At 28.7% G+C, this 19,571-nt stretch overlaps 2 protein-coding genes across 3 annotated transcripts in view; one reads left to right on the forward strand and one right to left on the reverse strand.

The window, feature by feature from the left end:
- The window catches only part of LOC136990678 (sorting nexin-14-like), a 40,719-nt gene extending 23,730 nt beyond the window's left edge, over window positions 1-16,989 (reverse strand). The window contains exons 1-9 of one of the 2 annotated variants that reach the window (XM_067289088.1): window positions 16,801-16,989; window positions 5,651-5,719; window positions 5,519-5,570; window positions 5,286-5,435; window positions 2,918-2,961; window positions 2,729-2,816; window positions 2,408-2,649; window positions 2,226-2,301; window positions 327-371 (exon numbers count right to left, since the gene is read on the reverse strand). In XM_067289088.1, the coding sequence (XP_067145189.1) occupies window positions 327-371; window positions 2,226-2,301; window positions 2,408-2,649; window positions 2,729-2,816; window positions 2,918-2,961; window positions 5,286-5,435; window positions 5,519-5,570; window positions 5,651-5,719; window positions 16,801-16,928 (894 nt within the window). In that variant the 5' untranslated portion in view covers window positions 16,929-16,989. The remainder of the gene's footprint in view (window positions 1-326; window positions 372-2,225; window positions 2,302-2,407; window positions 2,650-2,728; window positions 2,817-2,917; window positions 2,962-5,285; window positions 5,436-5,518; window positions 5,571-5,650; window positions 5,720-16,800) is intronic. The other variant, XM_067289089.1, reaches the window with a different exon arrangement.
- Window positions 16,990-17,108: 119 nt separating this feature from the next.
- Pmm2 (phosphomannomutase) overlaps window positions 17,109-19,571 on the forward strand; it is a 28,946-nt gene continuing 26,483 nt past the window's right edge. Inside the window, exon 1 of the mRNA XM_067289091.1 lies at window positions 17,109-17,257. Coding sequence (XP_067145192.1) covers window positions 17,192-17,257 — 66 coding nt within the window. The 5' untranslated portion in view covers window positions 17,109-17,191. The remainder of the gene's footprint in view (window positions 17,258-19,571) is intronic.

Genomic DNA, 19,571 nt, shown 5'->3' on the forward strand with positions numbered 1-19,571 from the left:
TACATAAAAAAACATATGGCAAAAAAATATATAAAGAAATAAAAGTACAATTAATATACATTCATTAAAAACTGTATTTTTATTTCTTTTTAAAACTGTATTTGTGCATCATGTATGGGGGATACCAGGAAAAATTATATGTAAAGTTTAACACAAGTCTAAATTGTGACAGAAAGCAAAAAGTGGAAAAGTTAGTGTTGTTTTGTAATCATAATTTAGTAATACAATTAAATAAAATGTGTAGTCCATCAGACTACTGTTTAGTCCCATCATCAAACACACATCACTAACCTAGGATTAGGATATTTAAATAAAAAATAACTTACAGGAGTTTTATCAAAGAATATTAGAAGCAAATGATTGATTATATCCTGAAATAAAAAATAATTATATAAAGTATATATAATTTTAATAAAAAAAATAATCAAATAATCATTGTACAATAAAATCTTTTCATTTTTCTACTGTTTTTGAGTTGTTTTTTATAAATATGCTATTTCAAATGTTAATTAATAATTAAACAATAAATGACACTTCTGCAAACTAACATTCCATCTATATAAGAATCTAATGTATTGTGATATGAACTACAGTACCAATAATTAATAATATTGATTAACAGTAATGTAAAATAATCTTTGGATGATCCAGAACAGACTTATTTTAAATTTAATTAATATATTTTATAAAAAGAAAATGCATGGAATATTTTCATAAAATAAATATTAAAATGTAAATATTGAATATATACATTCTAATAAACATTTAACAAATAAATAGTTACTTATTCTAAAAAATATTTAGCAAACATTGAGATATCAAAGTAATGAGAGTATCGGTCAATAATACATAATTTTTTTAAAGATCTAGTATTTAAATATTTTCTTTCTTATTTAAACATTTCTATGAAAGTATAATTATTTTTATACACTGCTTAAAAGTTTAATAAGTCAAATTTCTTACATAGCAGACTATAAGAAATAACTCAATATGAAAAAAAACTGAAAAAAATTTTTTGAGTTAATAAAATTTTGAGCTGTGGAAACTGCTATTATTTTAATGAGATTAAAAATATCACAATACAAAATCAAAACAATATAATTAGGCAAATATATAACATTTTATTATTATTTTACATATGTATATGTACAAAATAACAAAACATTGACACTATTAGTGAAAAAGTCATTTTTCACTCAGGGTGTGTTTACTTCTGAGCTAATTTTGCCGTCAGCACGCTTAGCCTGTATACTTTCATCTGAACGCCATGCTCATTGGAGTATACTTTAGAGCTATGTGACGTCATGTTTAGCGAAATTGGTAAGCTCGGAGTGCTAGCTAGTTTGTGTCGAACTTTGCGCTAATTCAATATGGAAATGAATGATCCCATGAAAAAATTGCTTTCTGTACAAAGTAATGAAAATAAAATTATTTTTGGAAAAATAAATGGCAGAAAGTATTTTTATTGGTAAATTTCGATTATTTGTTGTATAAAATGTTTACAATGATCTTTTTTTATTGTGTAAGGTTCAATAGCTTTAGATGACATTTTTCATAAACAGATGTGAAAAAAATTAAGTTTAACTCATTGTTTATGATTAAAAGTGAAGTTTACCTTATACACGTTTGGAATCTTCAGAAATGTTATGTTCAAAGCATTAAATAAATTGTAAAGAAATGAACAGCATTAATAATAATCCAAAATTACATAAGTTTATATAAAGGAGACTTTCAAAAGATTCTCTTGTAAGTCTAAGATGCTGTTTAAAATCAGTTGGATTATAAAAAAGTACATCTCTTCAATAAATGTTTCTATCTTGTTTATTTGACCTTACTTTTCTTTTTTCTACAATTATATCCACAATAAGATCATCCTCATCTGATTCGGAATAAAGTAGTTCTATCTGTAACGCAACATTTAAAATAGCAGCTTTGACAATATTATTTGTAGGAAACCTCCATATTTCTTGTTAGCATTTGCATTTACTTTCTAACTGGACATGTAAGCACGAATACACATGCTAATAACATCACTTCCGGTGTTCAGAAGTAACACTATTAGCTCAAAAGTAAACGCACCCTCAGTGTCAACAGTAGTAATTTATTACTAGAAATTTGAAATAAATATGTTTTAAACTTAAAATTATATAATTATAATTATAATAAATCGTTAAAATAGTAATAATATAAATTTCCAAATATAAATATAATCCAATAAAACTCACTGGATCAGCAATGATATCCATCACAGGTAATAAAACCAATGTACAAAATATTTCTCTTACTAGGAATAATGAACTTCTAGTAAAGAATAAATTATATCAGAAATAAATCAGAAATAACGTATTCAATAATAAATTGAAGTAAATGCTTTAAAAAAAAAAAAAAAAAAAAAAGAAAAACTTACCTACAAAAAAGGAACTTCTTTGGCAAACAATATGGCAGTAGCAATTCAATCAGATTCCTTAAATAATGTACCTCAGTTTTTCTGTTTTGAAGTGCAATGTGCAAATTGGACCCGTAATAATTTAATACTTTCTCTTGTAGAAGTTCATGGGGTTTACTTTGGTCTTTCACATATAAATAACAATCTACATGTTTCAATACAGCATTTGCTATTTTTTCAGTTATTAGATCTACATTGTCAACCTGTATTTAATATAAAATTTTTAATAATATATAGGTTACAAAAATAATAAATCTAAACATAAAAGTTTAATAGAATTACCTGTAAAATTCTTATTAACAATGAAGATATAAGAAATCTTAAAGATACCCTTAATTCCTGAACAAAATATTCATCAGAACTAATTGATCTAAAATATTTTTAAAAATAGCAATATGAAGTGATTAAAAATGTTAATTAAAATTATTTTTTATTTTTCTAAATTAATTTAAAACAAAGTAAATTTCTTACTTGTACCATGAATAGATATGTTCTTTTAAAGTTAATGAAAGTATCTACAAATACAAAAATATGGTTTTAAAACATGACATTCACTAAGAATATTATTTTATTTTATTAACATATTTGGTAAAATATTATTCTTTTTAAAATATATTCAATGACTTTTCCTACAATAAAAAGATATTGATAGTAATCATGTGGTCATAAGTTTAATTCAGTAGTTCTCAATCAGTTTGCTGTGACATGAATTAAAAATTTAAAACAATAAATTTTAAAATTTATAAAAAGAATTATGTACTTTTATGTATTATCAACTATATTTCAGAAGTTTGAATGAATCAGCTATCAAAAAAGGTATTAGAGAGTGCTCTAAGATCAATCTGTTGGCTAGTCTTAGAATACTTAATAATAAACACAAATTTTGCCTGATTGCTCAAGTGTGCTGTAAGTCCAAAAAGTTTGAAAACCACTGATTAAATTAATAAAATCATTGGATGAATTAATTAAGCAATTACTTTAATAGAACAGTCCTATAACATTATCAAAATATTTGGCATTTGTTGCTTGGGATTTGGACATAATATTCCAACTTGCATTGCATTTTCATTATTTAGGCACAAAAGGTAAAATAAAGTAATATATAACGAATATAAAGAGTGTTCCTAAAATTTATGTCAGTTTTATACTTCAATAACTAAAAATATACAAATATTAAAGCTATGCAGTAAATAAAATTTAAATGCATAACTTTTGAAAATTGTTCATGTGATAATCTTATTAATGTGGAATTATTTTTACTATTTAATATGTTTGGTTATGTAAAAATGAACATGTTAAATAGTATTAATGTAGAGGCAAAAAGCAGAGTTATTAATAATAATGGAATTATTTTATTTACAGATCTATTGATGATGACTCAAAATGATGACAGCTGAAAAGAAAGTAAGCTGTTTGTTTTGGTTTGCAGAATTAATGATAAAAACAGCTGTTATTGCATATGTACTGTACCACAGAACATATCATAATATTATTCTAACAGCTGTTACTGACTTTAATTCTGTAAGCCAAAGTATGCAATTTACTTTTACTTTGTCATCATTTGAGGTCACTAAAGAAATTTGTAAATAAAATAAATTTGTTCTTTACTGACAAAATTATTATGTAAAAAACTTCAAAAATTAGGCTCTCAAATATTATTTACTGTATAGTTTTAACATTTGTATATCTTTAGTTACTAAAGTATAAAACTGCACACAGATGTTATGAACATCTTATATTTATTTAAATAAAAACAAAAGCAAACATAATTAGGAGAATTAATTAAATAATATAAAGTAATTATATTATTAAATCTAAAACAAAATAATAATAATAATAATCTTTTCTTTAACAAAACAATTACAGTAGAGCATTGATTATCTAAATACCAATCAACCGAAACATCAGTTTCCAGTCAGCAAATCCAAATTTCCACTAGTATGGCGCTGCATCACTCTTCCTCTCCCTGCCAACATAAACTGTAGGCTACATTAATGTACTACTTTATGTAAAATGTCTACTTGTAAGATGTGTGATACAAAATATATACAGTACAGTTCAGTGTTTAATATATTTTTTCATAAATGTTCAGTTATCTGAAAAATCTGAATAACCCCAGCCTGAATTGTTTCGAATAATTGATGCTCTACTGTAAAAACATTCTTATTTTTTTATTAGACTGAAAATTTACACATTAATAAAAAAAATTACTTTTGTTTTAAAGTGTAAACCTGTCATAATTTGCAATGTATTTGTTCCTTGTATAAAAAAATAAAATAAAATAAAATAAATGTACATGAACTGTGTGTCTATATTATTATTATCATTATCTTATATAGATGTAGAATGTATCATTATAATCTTAAATTCTTAATTACAATAACAAGATTGATGTAAAAGTGTTTATTTTTATGAAAAACTTGCAAAAAAATACCCACTTGTGAAGAAAACACTTATATAAAATGTAATTTTACATCTATAATGTTAAATGAATTTAGTGCATCAATCATTTATCTATTGAAAGAAAAACCAGACGAAGAGAAAAAAAAATGTCTAACTGGACAGGAATTAAACTAATATGATTTTATAATGTGTTGATTGCTCTATCCTTGAGGTTACTGAAACAATTTATTCTGTTTTTTAAATAGCATACTTTGGATAGATGTGCTTTATGATGAAAACATAAAACTATATTAAAATCATTAATTAGATAGTATCTGAAGATGGATAAAATGTAATTAGTGATAATTACTTATTCAAATTTTACTGTTTGGAAACTAGATTTTTGTATTTTAATTTAAAATATTCATTTTTAAATTGTAAAAAATTCTTTGATTACCTCTTCTAATGCTTCATTTACACTTTCAGGAATCATTAGATCTGTCCATGGTTTAAGTACATATACATTCAGATCAGATCTGTGACGTTTGCATTTCATATTTCCACATACTGTACATTGCTGTGGAATATTAAATACATTGACTAGTTGCTGTTTGAAACAAAATAAAAAAGTTCATAAATTTTTAATTGAAACTCAGATTATAAATCATCATATATTAAATTTATTCTTACCTTAGATTTTTTTGGTAGAAAGAAAATATCTGGTAATTTCCTCTCCCTTAACCTAATCAAAAATAAATATTGAATACAGTTTTAAATAAACAGAAAATGTACATATCATAATAACTATTAATACATCCTTACCATAAAATAAAAGTAACACCTAGACATCCTATCAGGTAAGATATTAATACTGTCACAGCACTAAGAATACTTAAAAGAAAAAAAAATTGTTTCAATTCAATCATTTTCTTTTATTTATTTATTTATAAACATACTTTATAAACAAACATAAATTTTAATATAATTTTTGGTTAATTAGATAAACAAAAACTTACTCTATTAACAATAAATCTTATGCATTTCAAATTTTAACTTTGAATTATACATATAGGATCTTCTAAAAAAAATGCTACCATTTTAAATTATTGTAATTATGTTAATTATTATCTGAGATACATTGCAATGTACTTTAAAATATTGGAAAACTGTCTAAGTTTCACATTTACCCATTACAATTTCTCAATCCATGTACCTTGTATCACACAGCACACATCCGACCTATATTAAAATTCTTCCTACGCTCGCTACAGCATATCTATTGTCATTCTTCCCACAGCAGGCACAATTTTATAGCTCCTGCAGATTACTCATGTTGCACAATGATGAGTGATTCTGACTTTGTAAACTTCAGAACATAAAATGCTTTTTCTATGGGAAGTTGCCATTTTTGTTACGGTGCTTTGAAGTAACAGACAATAAGACATTTGAATGAAGAGAGGAGATGAAACTTGGAAGTTACTCTATTGATTGATGTACAGTGCAAACTTCTTAGATAATAATTAATGTAATTATCTATCTTATTTTAAAATGGTAGCATTCTTTTTGTAAGACCTTGTATTTTCTTTATAATACAATTATAAACCATCCAACACTTAAAGTTGTTGGCATAATATAATGATATATATAACAGAAGGCACAATATATAATTTATTTCTTTTATTATGAACAGTTTCAAAGTGATAGAAACAATATAATAGATGAAGTCCATTCAGATAGGCACACTCATTATGTGAGCAAACATAACAAACAATTAACTAAAAAGAATAAAGAATAAGATGACTTATTAAACTTCTAAATAATTTGTTAAATGATCTTTGTTTGATGATATAATGCATGAGTTACTAGACACAATTAAGAATTCTTTTACCAATATATACAATTTAATTAAAATGATAAATTTATTTACTATATATACCTAAAAATATATTATGCTTTCACCTTATAATGCAAATTAAATTACTAAACTAATTTAAATATAAATATACTATAGATATTAAATGTTCTTATTATATATAATAATCAACAAATATTAATATTAGGCATTCATTAAAGGTTCAAGAATATTTTAGATGATAAAGTGAAATTACTTCTTTTAATTTTCACATGTATGTATGTATGTATATATGTATAGTACATAATAGACTTTTTATATTTAAACTGTTGAGATTTGTACAAATATTACAGAATATTTTAAATAATTTAACTGGTTCTAATGTATTGTGTGGAAGTATCTTCAATTAATCATTATTAAACTGCTTGCTAAACCAAATAATAGATGAATATCAATATAGATGAATAATTTACAAAAGGAAAAACAATTTTGTAACTTTCAAATAAAGTTGTATTAAAGTTTAATATTTTATTAAGTATGTTTTAATTCAATGTACAAAACTTCACATTAAAAATTTTCCTTTTTTAATTATTTTCTCTTCAATTTAATTTTAAAACCAATCTAAAAATATTACCTAGGAAAATAACAAAAGATAACTATTTAAGTATTCTAAACTGATGTCGTGTATTCTGAAAGTACAGATGTTTCCTATATATATATATCAATAAATTACCATTCTAAATCATTCTAAATTATATTTCCTAGCAATTTTTTTGGAAACATTGATTTTACAATCACTAAAATATAAAATGACATGTTTTTTCTATATTTTTTTTATCTGGAAAAGAACTTTTTAGAATTATTTGAAATATATGTTTTAAAACACTAAAAAGTGCTTTAGTGGAACACAAAATAAAGTGAATACTAATTTCCAAGTGTTTTCAGAGTAAGTACTAATTCCAATTAATAGCGAGGCACCTTCTAAAAATAGTCCGTAATCCAAATTTTATCTTTAAATTAAACATTATTTATACAAAATAATATATAACAGCAAAACTGTGAAATAATCAAAATTTTTTTTGTTTTGACTCTACAATTTGATTATAATCTGGCATTATCCTTTAATGATAAGTTGAAGATGTCCAAAAGCACTTAGTATTTACTTTATTTTGTGCTACAGTAAAGTAGATTTTAGCATTTCGTTTAAATTTTTTGCAGTGTTAACAAATGTTATAATTAATTTCAGGTTAAAAGAAAAGTGTACGTTATGATTTTAATTTATATATCTTTTTACCGTAGATATTTAATGAAATTTCAGATATATATATATATATATCAATTAATTAATAATGTAATTTGCATTAGAAGATACTTTAAAAGAATATGTCAAGTTCTTTTTTTTTATTTATTTATTATAGTACATGTTAAAACCCTACATTGAACATCAATGTAACAGATTTTAATGAGGACTATAATCCTTGAAGGTACTAAAATAATAACAGTGCAATGATTAAAAATAAAAAATACTAAAAACATTTCTTGAATATTTCATTTAATAGTTTGAACAAAAAAAAATATAGAACTTGGTATTATCTAATATTTTAATAATAAAGTCAACATTTCTGACAAAATTGTTAACTTTTTTTTTTTATATTTGATTAATCATTTAGAAAATTCTAAGGTGTAGCTAAAAATAAAAATACTTCTCATTAATTATTTATTTTAATTACTCATGTAGCAATAAAAAAATTTGCAATAAATATAATTGGAAGATGAATAAACATTTTCTTAAGACAAGGTATCTATATTTAAAATGAAAATATCCACTTAAGCATTGCATTTCATAAAGATTTTTCTTTTTAAAAATTCAAAACAGATGCAGTGTAGAATTGGTATACAACACAATATGCTTAATATTTAGAGAAAAATCAGTTGTTTTTGGTGTTAACTAACAGTCTTTTTTAATAACAAATGTTTTCGACATATACATAACGTCTTTCTCAAGTAACATAAAAATAGGATAAAAATAACAACTGTTTTTTAATATTCAGTCATATGCCATGCAAACACAAGCAACAACCTTTACATAAAAATGATAAAATCATAATGGTTAAAGATATAACAATACAAAAAGTAGGAGGCAGAATAGGGATATTTTATTCTATTTTTATGTTACCTGAGGAAAGATATTTCATATATGTTTGTTATTAAAAAAGACTATTAGTTAACCCCAAAACATTGATTTTTCTCTAAATATTATTCAAAACAGATTTTAAACAGTTACAATATATTTCTATTTATTTATATTTAAAATACTATAAAGTATTTTAAAATTATTTATGCTCTAATTGAATGGAAATTACTGTTGACAGATTTTGGTGAAGGTGCTAAAGAGTAGAGAAAATAATTATAAAATAAATATAAATACATAATTAAACTAAATAATAATAAATGAATATATATAGTTTCTATTATTACCTTCAAATCTTTTTTAATACTTAGGTTCTCTCTTCAAAATTTTTACATTAATTATACTGTATATGTAAATATTGACTTACACATTTAAATGGAACTTCATATCATATGTATTCAATTGGATAAAGGTAAATATTTTACTTTTATTCAGTTGGAAGTAAATGAAAAATTAGAAAGATAATCGATTTAACTTAAAGATGGAAATGAACTTCCAGTTTAATAATAGGAGCACTATCCCCGATCACTTTCAGCAGACCAATTCTAAAGTTTTGCATCAATTCATAACACATTCCATGTATTTTTGTAATTTACAACAGTTTTTTTTGTAAACAATATTAATTTGTATATTATTTACAATTATTTAATCAAAATATAAAATAAACTAGCAACAAGTTGCTCAACTTTCATGGCAACATTTGAAATTTTGGTGTCACCATCTGTTACGATATTTCATTAAAAAAACTGTTTAGATTTTTAATTATTGTAAAATGGCAAAAAGCTCAATTTTGAGGGTAGGGATGAGATTTATAAATAAGTTGTAAATGCTAATAACAAGTAAAATTGTCAATAAGTTCAACCTTACTGGAGATACACATGACCCCATTATCTCCCCACCCCCTTGACTTAACCACCAAAATTTAATATCATCGATCAAACCTCCTGCAAAATTTGAGAAATTTTCAACAGAAAGCACAGAAGTTATTAAGCTTCAAACAGGGTAAACAAAATCATGCCACAAGCATGCACATACACACACTAATATCTATAATACAGAAATGACGCCCAAATTTTTTTGCATTTCTCGACATTTCAAGGTGTCCCAAGTCCAAAAATGTAAAAATCATTTTTTGCTGGAATGCCATACTTTCCTACTGTTATAATAGCTGGGAAAGTAAAAATAATCAATAGAAAGACTTTACAATAATAGGAGAAAAACTAATAGTTATAAATTTTGATCCATTAATTCTAATTATCAACTACTGTATTTTACGGACTATAAGACGCACTTTTTTCTTCAAAAAATTGCCTCCAAAATTTAGGTGCGTCTTATAGTCCGTAAAATACAGTAAATAAAAAGATGTTTTAGAGATTCTTCACTCCGTGCATCAGTAGGAAATTGTGTAAACAGTAGTATATAGCAATTGTGTAAACAGGTAAACAGCAAAAACAAAAAAAGCCAATGTCACTAACTTTCCACATTTGAGCAATCAAGTGAAAACATATTAAGGATTTGTAGCTGTCACAATGACATTCCTCTTAGAAGGTAAAGCAAACTAGAATTTATAATCCCGAATATAAGGATTTAAAAAAAAACACACACACACACAAAAAAGAGCTTATTTTAGTTATTAGGTATTTGATTTTATGTAATAATATACTTTATTTACCAACAGAGAAATATTATTGGCTTAATTTTTCATGGTTGCAGATTAGTGTCAAAGTTTGTCATTCATATACTGCAAAAAGTTAACAACTCTAATTTTGTTACTTATGTTCTTTAACAATTGCTTCATTGAAGTCAATGCATTACTTAAAAATGTTCCAAAAGTATTTATATTTTCAGCTGAAAAATAAGGTTTGGATACTTATAAAATTATTTTAAATATCTTTTGTCTTAATAGATGATACGCTACAACTTTTTGATTAAAAAAAATCTGATTAAGAAGAATTAACATTTGTAGTTAATTCACACATTTAAAGTTACATTGGCTTTATTGACACTCAGACATAAAATTGTGAAATCTGGAAGTTAAGAACCTAAAAATTTCTGAATTTTTTCACTCCAGTTATAAACGGCTTAATCAACAACATTCCATACCCGGGAAATTGTTGACCCTCGACTGGCAACAATCGTCCCCTAACTGTCAACAAGCCGTTATTCCCTCGGAGCAGGTAGATCATCTTGCACGATAGTTTACAGTTAGCGTCCGAACTAGTCGTTTATTTGAATCCCGGGAACACCTATGGCCCTAATTGAGATCCGTTATCGATCATGTGACTGGTTTTCTCATCAAAAACCTATAAAAAACACTTCCTTTCCCCCCTAAAGGGCTCTCCGATCGTCTCTCCATTACAAAGTGCACTACGTAATGGAGAGACGAACCCGAAAGTTCTTAAATTTCTAAGTTTTTAAGTGCCATTGTCCAGTCTATGAATTTCTAAGGTTCTACATGCCATCGTCCAATTAACTGACTCTCTGTCATCCCGAAAATTATTATCACTTCTGAGTGAATATTTAGCTACCGGGACATTCACTGGACTCTGTCTATTACGGACTTGTTAAGAGGTATGAATAAATATGTGTAAACTCTCTCTCTCTGGACCCCCCTTTTTGTATATGAGGGTAGACGTGTAGTTTTATTCGTTCGCTTTTAATAAATCTTGTTTTGTTATAAAAATGGTGTCTTTCTTGACTGTCGGCTTTGCCTTATCGTCAACCGCATCCTTCCTCCTCCTCCACTCATGTAACGCGTAACGCGCCTTCAACGTAACAGCCATCCTTGACAAGTGAGTTGCCAGAAAGGGAGGTGCGACTTCCTCTTACCTCCCTGGGATCTCACAAAATGCTTGAACAAAATCAGACTTCTTCCAAAAACTAAATAGTTCTGTGGAAAGAGAATCTCCACTATTTTGCTAGAAAACTCAAACTTTTCAAAGTTTGAGTTTTCTAAGTTTGAAAAAGTTAAACATTTTAAGTTCTCCAAAGCATCAGAGTTTAATGTCGAACATTTATCTCTGGGATCTGGGTCTTGTAATAACTTCTCCTGATTGCATAATTTTAAAGCATTACTAAATAAAATAATAATCAAATGTTTTTAGTATGCTATTCCTTTTTGCAGTAGTTATATCTTTTCATTCTGTATATACATACTGTATACAATATTTAATATAACATATGAATAAGTAAAGCAAGTTGGATTTAATGTGTTAGGATTTGTTAAATTATTATTACTGCCTCTGACTGACACACCAGAGTCCCCTAATACATTTTCACAGCTCTGTTCCTATATTTGGGCTCATTGAGTGAAGATCGGGATATAGCTGCTTGTGTGTGACAATGTACCACAGCTACAGTCATGGGATTAGTAGAGCACATGGTAGTCATGTGACTAAAATAGTCTCTGGATTTACAGAGCTTCAGGGGTGATCACCCTAAATAGAACACTTAATATTCTACATAATCCAATTTATCAATCATAAATTAAAGTTTCATAGATATGTGAGTTAGTTCAATTTGTCACCATGAAAAACATGCTCTCCATGAAAACCTATTGAACTAACTTACAACATCCCTTAGTAGAATTCCTAGATATAATAGTGAGATTGTGGTCGAAGTTTTCATCTCTAAAACGTGAATGTCAAACATTGAGTGCTGCTATCTTGTAAGTGACACTTGATGTTTGATGTGTCACATTTTACAGATGAAAACTTTGGCCACAACCTCTCTAATGACAAGTCATTATCTTGTTTCTGGAAAGAAATGATGATTAAATTGAATAAGCTAGTGACAAAATTGGTTAAACAGTAACTGAATCTCTAAAAACGATAACTTTAATTTTATACCAATAAAATAATTATGGTAATTATTTGTATTGCAAAATATTCAAGATAACAATGTAGAGATTTTAAGATTTGAAAATATACAAATCAAATGTAACAATCAATCAATCATCATTATTGTTACTAAAAATTAATTTAACTTACATGCTAAGTTTTCCTTTCTACTTTCCAACTTTTTTTGTTTTAGATCCTTAGTTTTTATCATCATTTTTTTTACTTATATTTTTATTTGTTATGGAAGCTGTCAGTAATTATTAATGAGTCAAATGAAACAGGTCTGGGATCGAATAGATTATATTTAGAGTGAAAGCTACTCAATTTTTCTGTAAAAAGTGAAAGCTTTCTTATCACACACTTGCTGACTGTACATGTAAAACAGAGTAGTTACTGCAAAACCTATTGTATTATATAAACATATTTTTTTAAACTGTATAGTTTTAAATTTCAACTGAAGAAAAAATTAAAAAACAGTAAACAATCAAATTATATACTAGTCATGAAATTATGAAATAAGGAATTCTACTTCAAATTATTACAAATTTTTCATACCAAAAGCTGTTTTTAGATGTAAAAATTAATGAACATTTAGTAAAGATGTCCAAAGAATATTTTTTCATACTTAGCATAACCAAAGCATTTATATTCTTAAAACAATATCACACCATACAAATTTAGTAAACACTTTAATGCTAATGTTTCTGGCTAAATTCATTGACCATCTTCATAACATAACATAACATATTAGTAACTATCAAACATTTGAAGAACACTTGAGTTGAATGTTAGTAAAATGTTATTTGCTAGATATATATGGTGTTCATATTGATTTAAAGAATATCTATCCAGCTGTTTTCATTATTTGCATTTATATACACCTTACCGCTTAATGAAGATTCACTTATAAAATTTTTAAATAAGTGCTTTCGAACTTTGTTTGTGTTCATCTTCAAAGTTGATTTCCAGTTTTAATATTTTTAATTGCATCTACATTTACATTCAGTTGAATAATTTAGAAATAATGAATTATGCATACACATTTCAATTTTTAATTTTTAAAACATAATTTTTGAGTTATTAATATAAACTATTTATAAACACTCATATCTGTAATTTATCTATTCATATTTCATATTTGTTTTTCTTTGCCTCATAGTAAATAAATATGAATTGATTTATTAATATAACTATTTCTTTCAATGATTCATCTTAAAGTTTTGCTATGTAACATGTACAGAAGTAATAAAGATTATTAGAGTGACTATTAATAAACCACTCATTATTGTAATTTCTAATTATTCAATGATGTCAATGTCTTTAAATTATACATGTAAATTATGGTGAAAAAGAATTTTTCAATAGAATTCAGATGAATTAAAACCACTAAGAAAACTTAAAATCCAGTACTTTTTTAATAAGTGCTAACGTTTTTGCCCATGTTGAATGGACATCATCAGGTAAACTAATACCCCAGCTGCTGAAACAACTGGGGATTGTTTAATGAATAGGACCCGGGAAAGGATAGTAAGATTTAGGGTGTGACTATGCAGATGCAAATTTAGTAGTGAGCAAGAGGTTGCGAGTAATATAGTTCTTGCAAAGGAAACCATGCACAAGCGAGAAGCAAGAAATATCACTGGCAAGAGTGAATTTCTAGTTCTCGCACATATCTGACAGGGTTTGATATTTATTGCATTTTGAGTCTTCTCACCACATATTCTTGATCGCTTGCTTGCATCTGCATAGTTGCACCCTTATAATTTGAAGAAAGACTTCCACGCTATGGGGAAGGAGCAACATTGCAAACATTAATAGCAGTGTTATTGCAGGTGGTCTTATATATTTCCACCTGCTCAAGATGTTTAAGAAAAGAATACCACCTGCTATTAAGGCCACCTAATAACACTGCTTTTGCAATGTTGACTCCTTCCCCACAGCATAAAAGTCTTTCTTCTAATTATAAATCTTACTATCCTTTCCCTCCCCTTTCTCTCTTCTTACGTCACTTCCCCTCTTCACACGTGTATGGCAATCCCCAGTTATTTCAGCAGCTGGGGAATTAGTTTGCCTAATGATGCCCATTCAACCCATTCAACTTGGGCAAATAAATTACCACTTATTAAAGAATTGCTAAATTTTAGGTTTTCTTAGTAATTTTAATTCAAGTATACCCAGTTTTGAGTGGTAGAATTCAGCTGAGTTCAATAATAAAAATATTCATAATGCTTGTAACTAAAATTGATATAATTTCTGTTAATTTCTTATGCACTCAGATTTGAATGAAAACTCAAACTAGGTATATGTAATTAAGCACTACACATTAAACCAATATCCAGCAAGAAGTACAAAAATCTACAAAAGCAAACACTTTCACCCATGTTAAACTGTCATCAGTCATCATCATGCTAGAAGACCTTTGCAGTTAGAATGCAGCTATTAAAACAAACAGTTCTAAAAGAGGACTAATGACTGCTGTCCACATGCTTAAAGGGGGTGCTGTAAGAGAAAAGAAAGGAACCCTCTCCCCCTCTTCATTTCCATCATCTTTTAGCCTGACGACGACTGTTTAACATAGGTGAGAACATTTGCTTTTGTAGATTTTTTTAGTTCTTGCTGGATATTGGTTTTAAGTGTAGGACTTGAAAATGAATGAAATTTAAAAAGTCTGAAAAATGCAATAAAGACTAATAGAGTTAGAAAAAGTCTTAAATATACTCTATCAATAAGCTGAATGCATAAGAAAGTTTATAATATAAGAAGTATACAATAGACAGAACAGTAGGCTAGTACCTTAATTGGCTTTGCAGTTAAGTTACTAGCCTACTGTTCTGGCTATTACAGTCTACAGTTCTGAGGACCTGAAATCAAATCCAAACAAGTAATCTCAGAAACTTCTCAGAGGATGGTCAATCCTAGGTTTGTCAGATCCTGTCTCTCAGCACCTAGCCAGCCCCAATTCATGATTGATATGATTAAAAAAGGCCTTCTTAGTGCCTACCAAAGCCAAGATGGAGAGACAAGGTGGCAGAGGATTTGGGAGAGAGGATGCCCCAGATAGAGAGAAATGGAAAAAACAAATTAAAGACAGGAATGCTGACCATGTTAAAACATAGGAAAAAGCTAAGACCAAGAAGTGCCTACAGGGTGAAAAAGAGTCAAAAATGAAGAAAAAAATTTGAAGTATAACAACAAAAAACAGAAACGAAAACTGAAATCTGCAAATTAATTTAAGTGTTTGCTTTTCCTTCTCTTACACACTTTCTATCAAGAGTATGCCATCACAGGTACAACCAAACCTATAATAGGTATGGCAATGCTCTGCTAGGCTGCTTATACACCAAAACAGCCCCATTAAACGACTTTCTGTACTCTTGTCACCTCCACGACTCACCAGCATGTCCCCACTGCAGTGCAATGGAAACCATTTATCATTTCTGGCTAAAATGCTCTCACCATGACGGGCCTTGGCTCGACCATCCATAGATCTAACCTTAGTTCGTTATCTTACATCTGTCTACTGGCTACATGCTGCCATGTCTCCCAGACAGCACATGGCAGCTCTAAAAACATATATCAAACAGGGTGCTTTCAGTAACCACCAGATGGCAGCACTTCAGAGAAAATAACCTTATTGGCTGAAATCTCCATATAAACCTGAAAGAAAGGTACAGCAAGACGATAAGAGATGGGCAAGCGTACCGCTTTGAGAAAATTTCTGAATTTAACCCAGACTTGAACCCATATCCTCAGAACCATGGTCGAGACCTCAATCATAATAAATGCATGCAGAAAATCTTAAAACCATTCATGTATTATTTAATTGATACAAGATCAATTACATACACTTTCTGTAAAAAAAAAAATGCAATTTAAACAAGTTTTACACTGCTTATTTAAGTTTATCATCCATTATATTGTGTGTAACTTATCTTAACTTTTAAACTTTAATTTTATGTATAAACCATTACATAAAACTTCTATAATCTTAAATCTTATCTAATAAAGGTAATTAGATAAACAATGCATTAATGTTTGAATTAAAATTAAAATATCCATATTAAAAGCGTATTTAAATAAAATTCCTTACTCAAATATTATAAAAGTTCCAAGTGTGACGAAAATAACACAGATTGTTGTTAAACAGCAAAGTTTATCTGTAAAAAGTGCCCAATATAGAGTTAAACCCGGTTCTGTTGATGTCAGACTCGCCGCCATGACAGTTGTCGGCCATCGTCTGGTGATGACGTACGTACGTATATTGCCAAATTATTTTTCTATTATAACTTATTAATAACTTTTACTTAAATTTATAAAATATTTCGTAAATGATTAGTTAATAAGTTATCGAATTTCGTAACGATAAAGTCGACGTGTACTAGAGGGCGCCGTAGTCGTCATCGTCTGCTTTTTTTCCGCCATTTTGATATTTTAACGAAAGTGAGCGAAGTAGTGAGCAATTTTTTGTTGTAATTTATAACATGGAGAGAGATTCGTCGACTATATGCCTGTTAGACGTCGATGGAACGGTAACGAAGCCTCGGCAGGTATAAAATTTAATGTTTTTTTACGGAATTGTTTATTTAAGTTGAAATCAATATATGTTGCTGAGCGTGCCTGACATTGCTCGAGCTTTTGATGGGATGGGTGATAAAAACAATGATCTTATTAACTAAAATGCACATTTATTGATCCGAGAGTTTGCAACAATGAAACAGAAAAACACAAAAGATTACTTGGGCTTAAGTTAAGAGGGTGATGAGATTTAGGGGTGTTTGGACCATCACAGTAGTTTTCCTATGGTGTCAAAGGATATTCGTGTGGTATGACTGAGATGTTAATGGCTGCGTTCAGCAGACCAACAGTTGTAACAGCAAATCAGTAGCTGTTACGTAGCAACCTGGATGAACGATGAGTGACATATGCATTGGAACAAAAAGCCTCATTCGTTAGTTTCAGGTAGCGATAGGTAACATAAATGAAAGATGCTACCAAATGTGACGTCAAAACAAACATGTTCCGAAAGAGTGCTACTGTAGACTGAGTTCAGCAGAAAAATATTCAACAGCTCCAGAACCGTCGAGTCTTCTGAATGCAACTAACGACGCTGTTGGACTTTAACAGAGCCGTAGAGCATGCCTGTAGGAGAGAAAGTCAAACGAATCATCCCTATAGTGCCTGATATTAGTCTATAGGCCTACTTCCAGGCACTTTAAGTAGTAGTAGCTTATCTTGGTAGCCCCAATGATGACACATCCAGAATCTCGATAAAAGGTGTGAGTTGAAATACAATCTAGGTGGCACTGAGATATAGCCCCCCAAAGTCAGGTTGCGCAAGTTACTAAAGAGTGCTGCTCCATGAGGTTACAGCTCTGCCAGAGGTGTCGTGCATGCCTTGTTTTGCTTGGTCACTTGCGGCATTGGGTGGGCAGCCACAGTTGCCCCCAAACCCCAAGGGAAAATTATATAACATCAGGTCATGCTTGAACAGTTGTGTCTTCAGTCAATAATCCACTAATCACTTACCCATAGGGACTACGGGTTGCAAACCAAGGCAAATAGCAAACTTAACATCTGACTATATTCTCTTGTCAATGTCTATTTCCCAAAACTTGGATTCCAGTATATGAAAAAATCTCTTGAAGTGCATCTTAATCCAAAATTTTTGTGAAACTTTTACAACCTCTGACATTATTTTGTTATAGGAAATTAACACAACTTCTATTTATTAAAATTTTATATTCTATAAAAAAAAAAAACAAACTTTCGAATTTAATTAACGATATTATAACTTCTCACCAACTTACTTTTGTAGCATTTAATCTCAAACTCAAAATTTTGCATATTAATAAATTATTATGATCAGTGCCACCTAGATCGTATTCCACTTGCACCTGTTGTCAAAATTTCTGCCATGGATGTGCCGCCATTGGGGCTACCAAGGTAAACTACCCTATAAGCTTTGTGCCAAATTTGGTTCTATGTGCGTCGGACTCTGTTAAATGGTATAGAACCTTTACCTAAGGCAGCGATTCTCAACCTTCTTAGCTCTGCGATCCCAAATAGTAAGTATAAATAAAATTAATATTTCGTGATCCCCCACCCAAAGGAATAATAACAGTAAGCCTTACTATTACTAATTGAATTTTGACTGTAATTATAAATGTAAACAAATGCAACCATCTCATTAATTTCTTTTTTTTACGTGTGTACTTATTGTAAGTAAAATGTTTACAAGTTTATAATAAATGAATTTTTCTCATACGAACAACAGTTACTATCAGCTACGTGCTCTTTGATACGTGTTTCGAGGTGGCGTTTGGTGGATCCTATGTATATCATGCTTTTGTTACACCTGTGATCTATTTTAACCATATTAACCATGGATGAAACAACACTGCTCTAGCCGTTTACTCATCGGACCCTGACATTGAACTCATTTTCATCCAGGCAAAGGTCATTCACACCACCCACCGCACTAACCACCTCAGATGGCTGGAGGCAATCTACATATGTCTTAACACTATTAATGAAGGTAATTGCATTAACTACAAGGATGAGATAACTCTATCAACGGCATGGCAGGCCCTACTAGATAAAACGATAAATTAGAGCACAGCAAGCATAGCGTGCAAGTCCAGATTGACGTCATCGGCACAGGACAATGTTCCAGATCGTATTTCTTCACAACTTAGAATCAAAGCGCATTCCATTAGGGGATCATTACCTGAAGAAGAACCGTTAAGGTTTGAAAACCTTTGTAACTAATTGGTTTAGAGTGTTGATACGCACACCAGTAAAAGGCTTTTAGATATGTGAAACTGTACTGTTCTCCGGTGTAGATATTATAACATCTTTCAA

The sequence above is a fragment of the Centruroides vittatus genome, unplaced genomic scaffold (assembly GCF_030686945.1).
Source record: "Centruroides vittatus isolate TY-2023 unplaced genomic scaffold, ASM3068694v2 contig_1322, whole genome shotgun sequence".
NCBI classification, from domain to species: Eukaryota; Metazoa; Arthropoda; class Arachnida; order Scorpiones; family Buthidae; genus Centruroides; species Centruroides vittatus.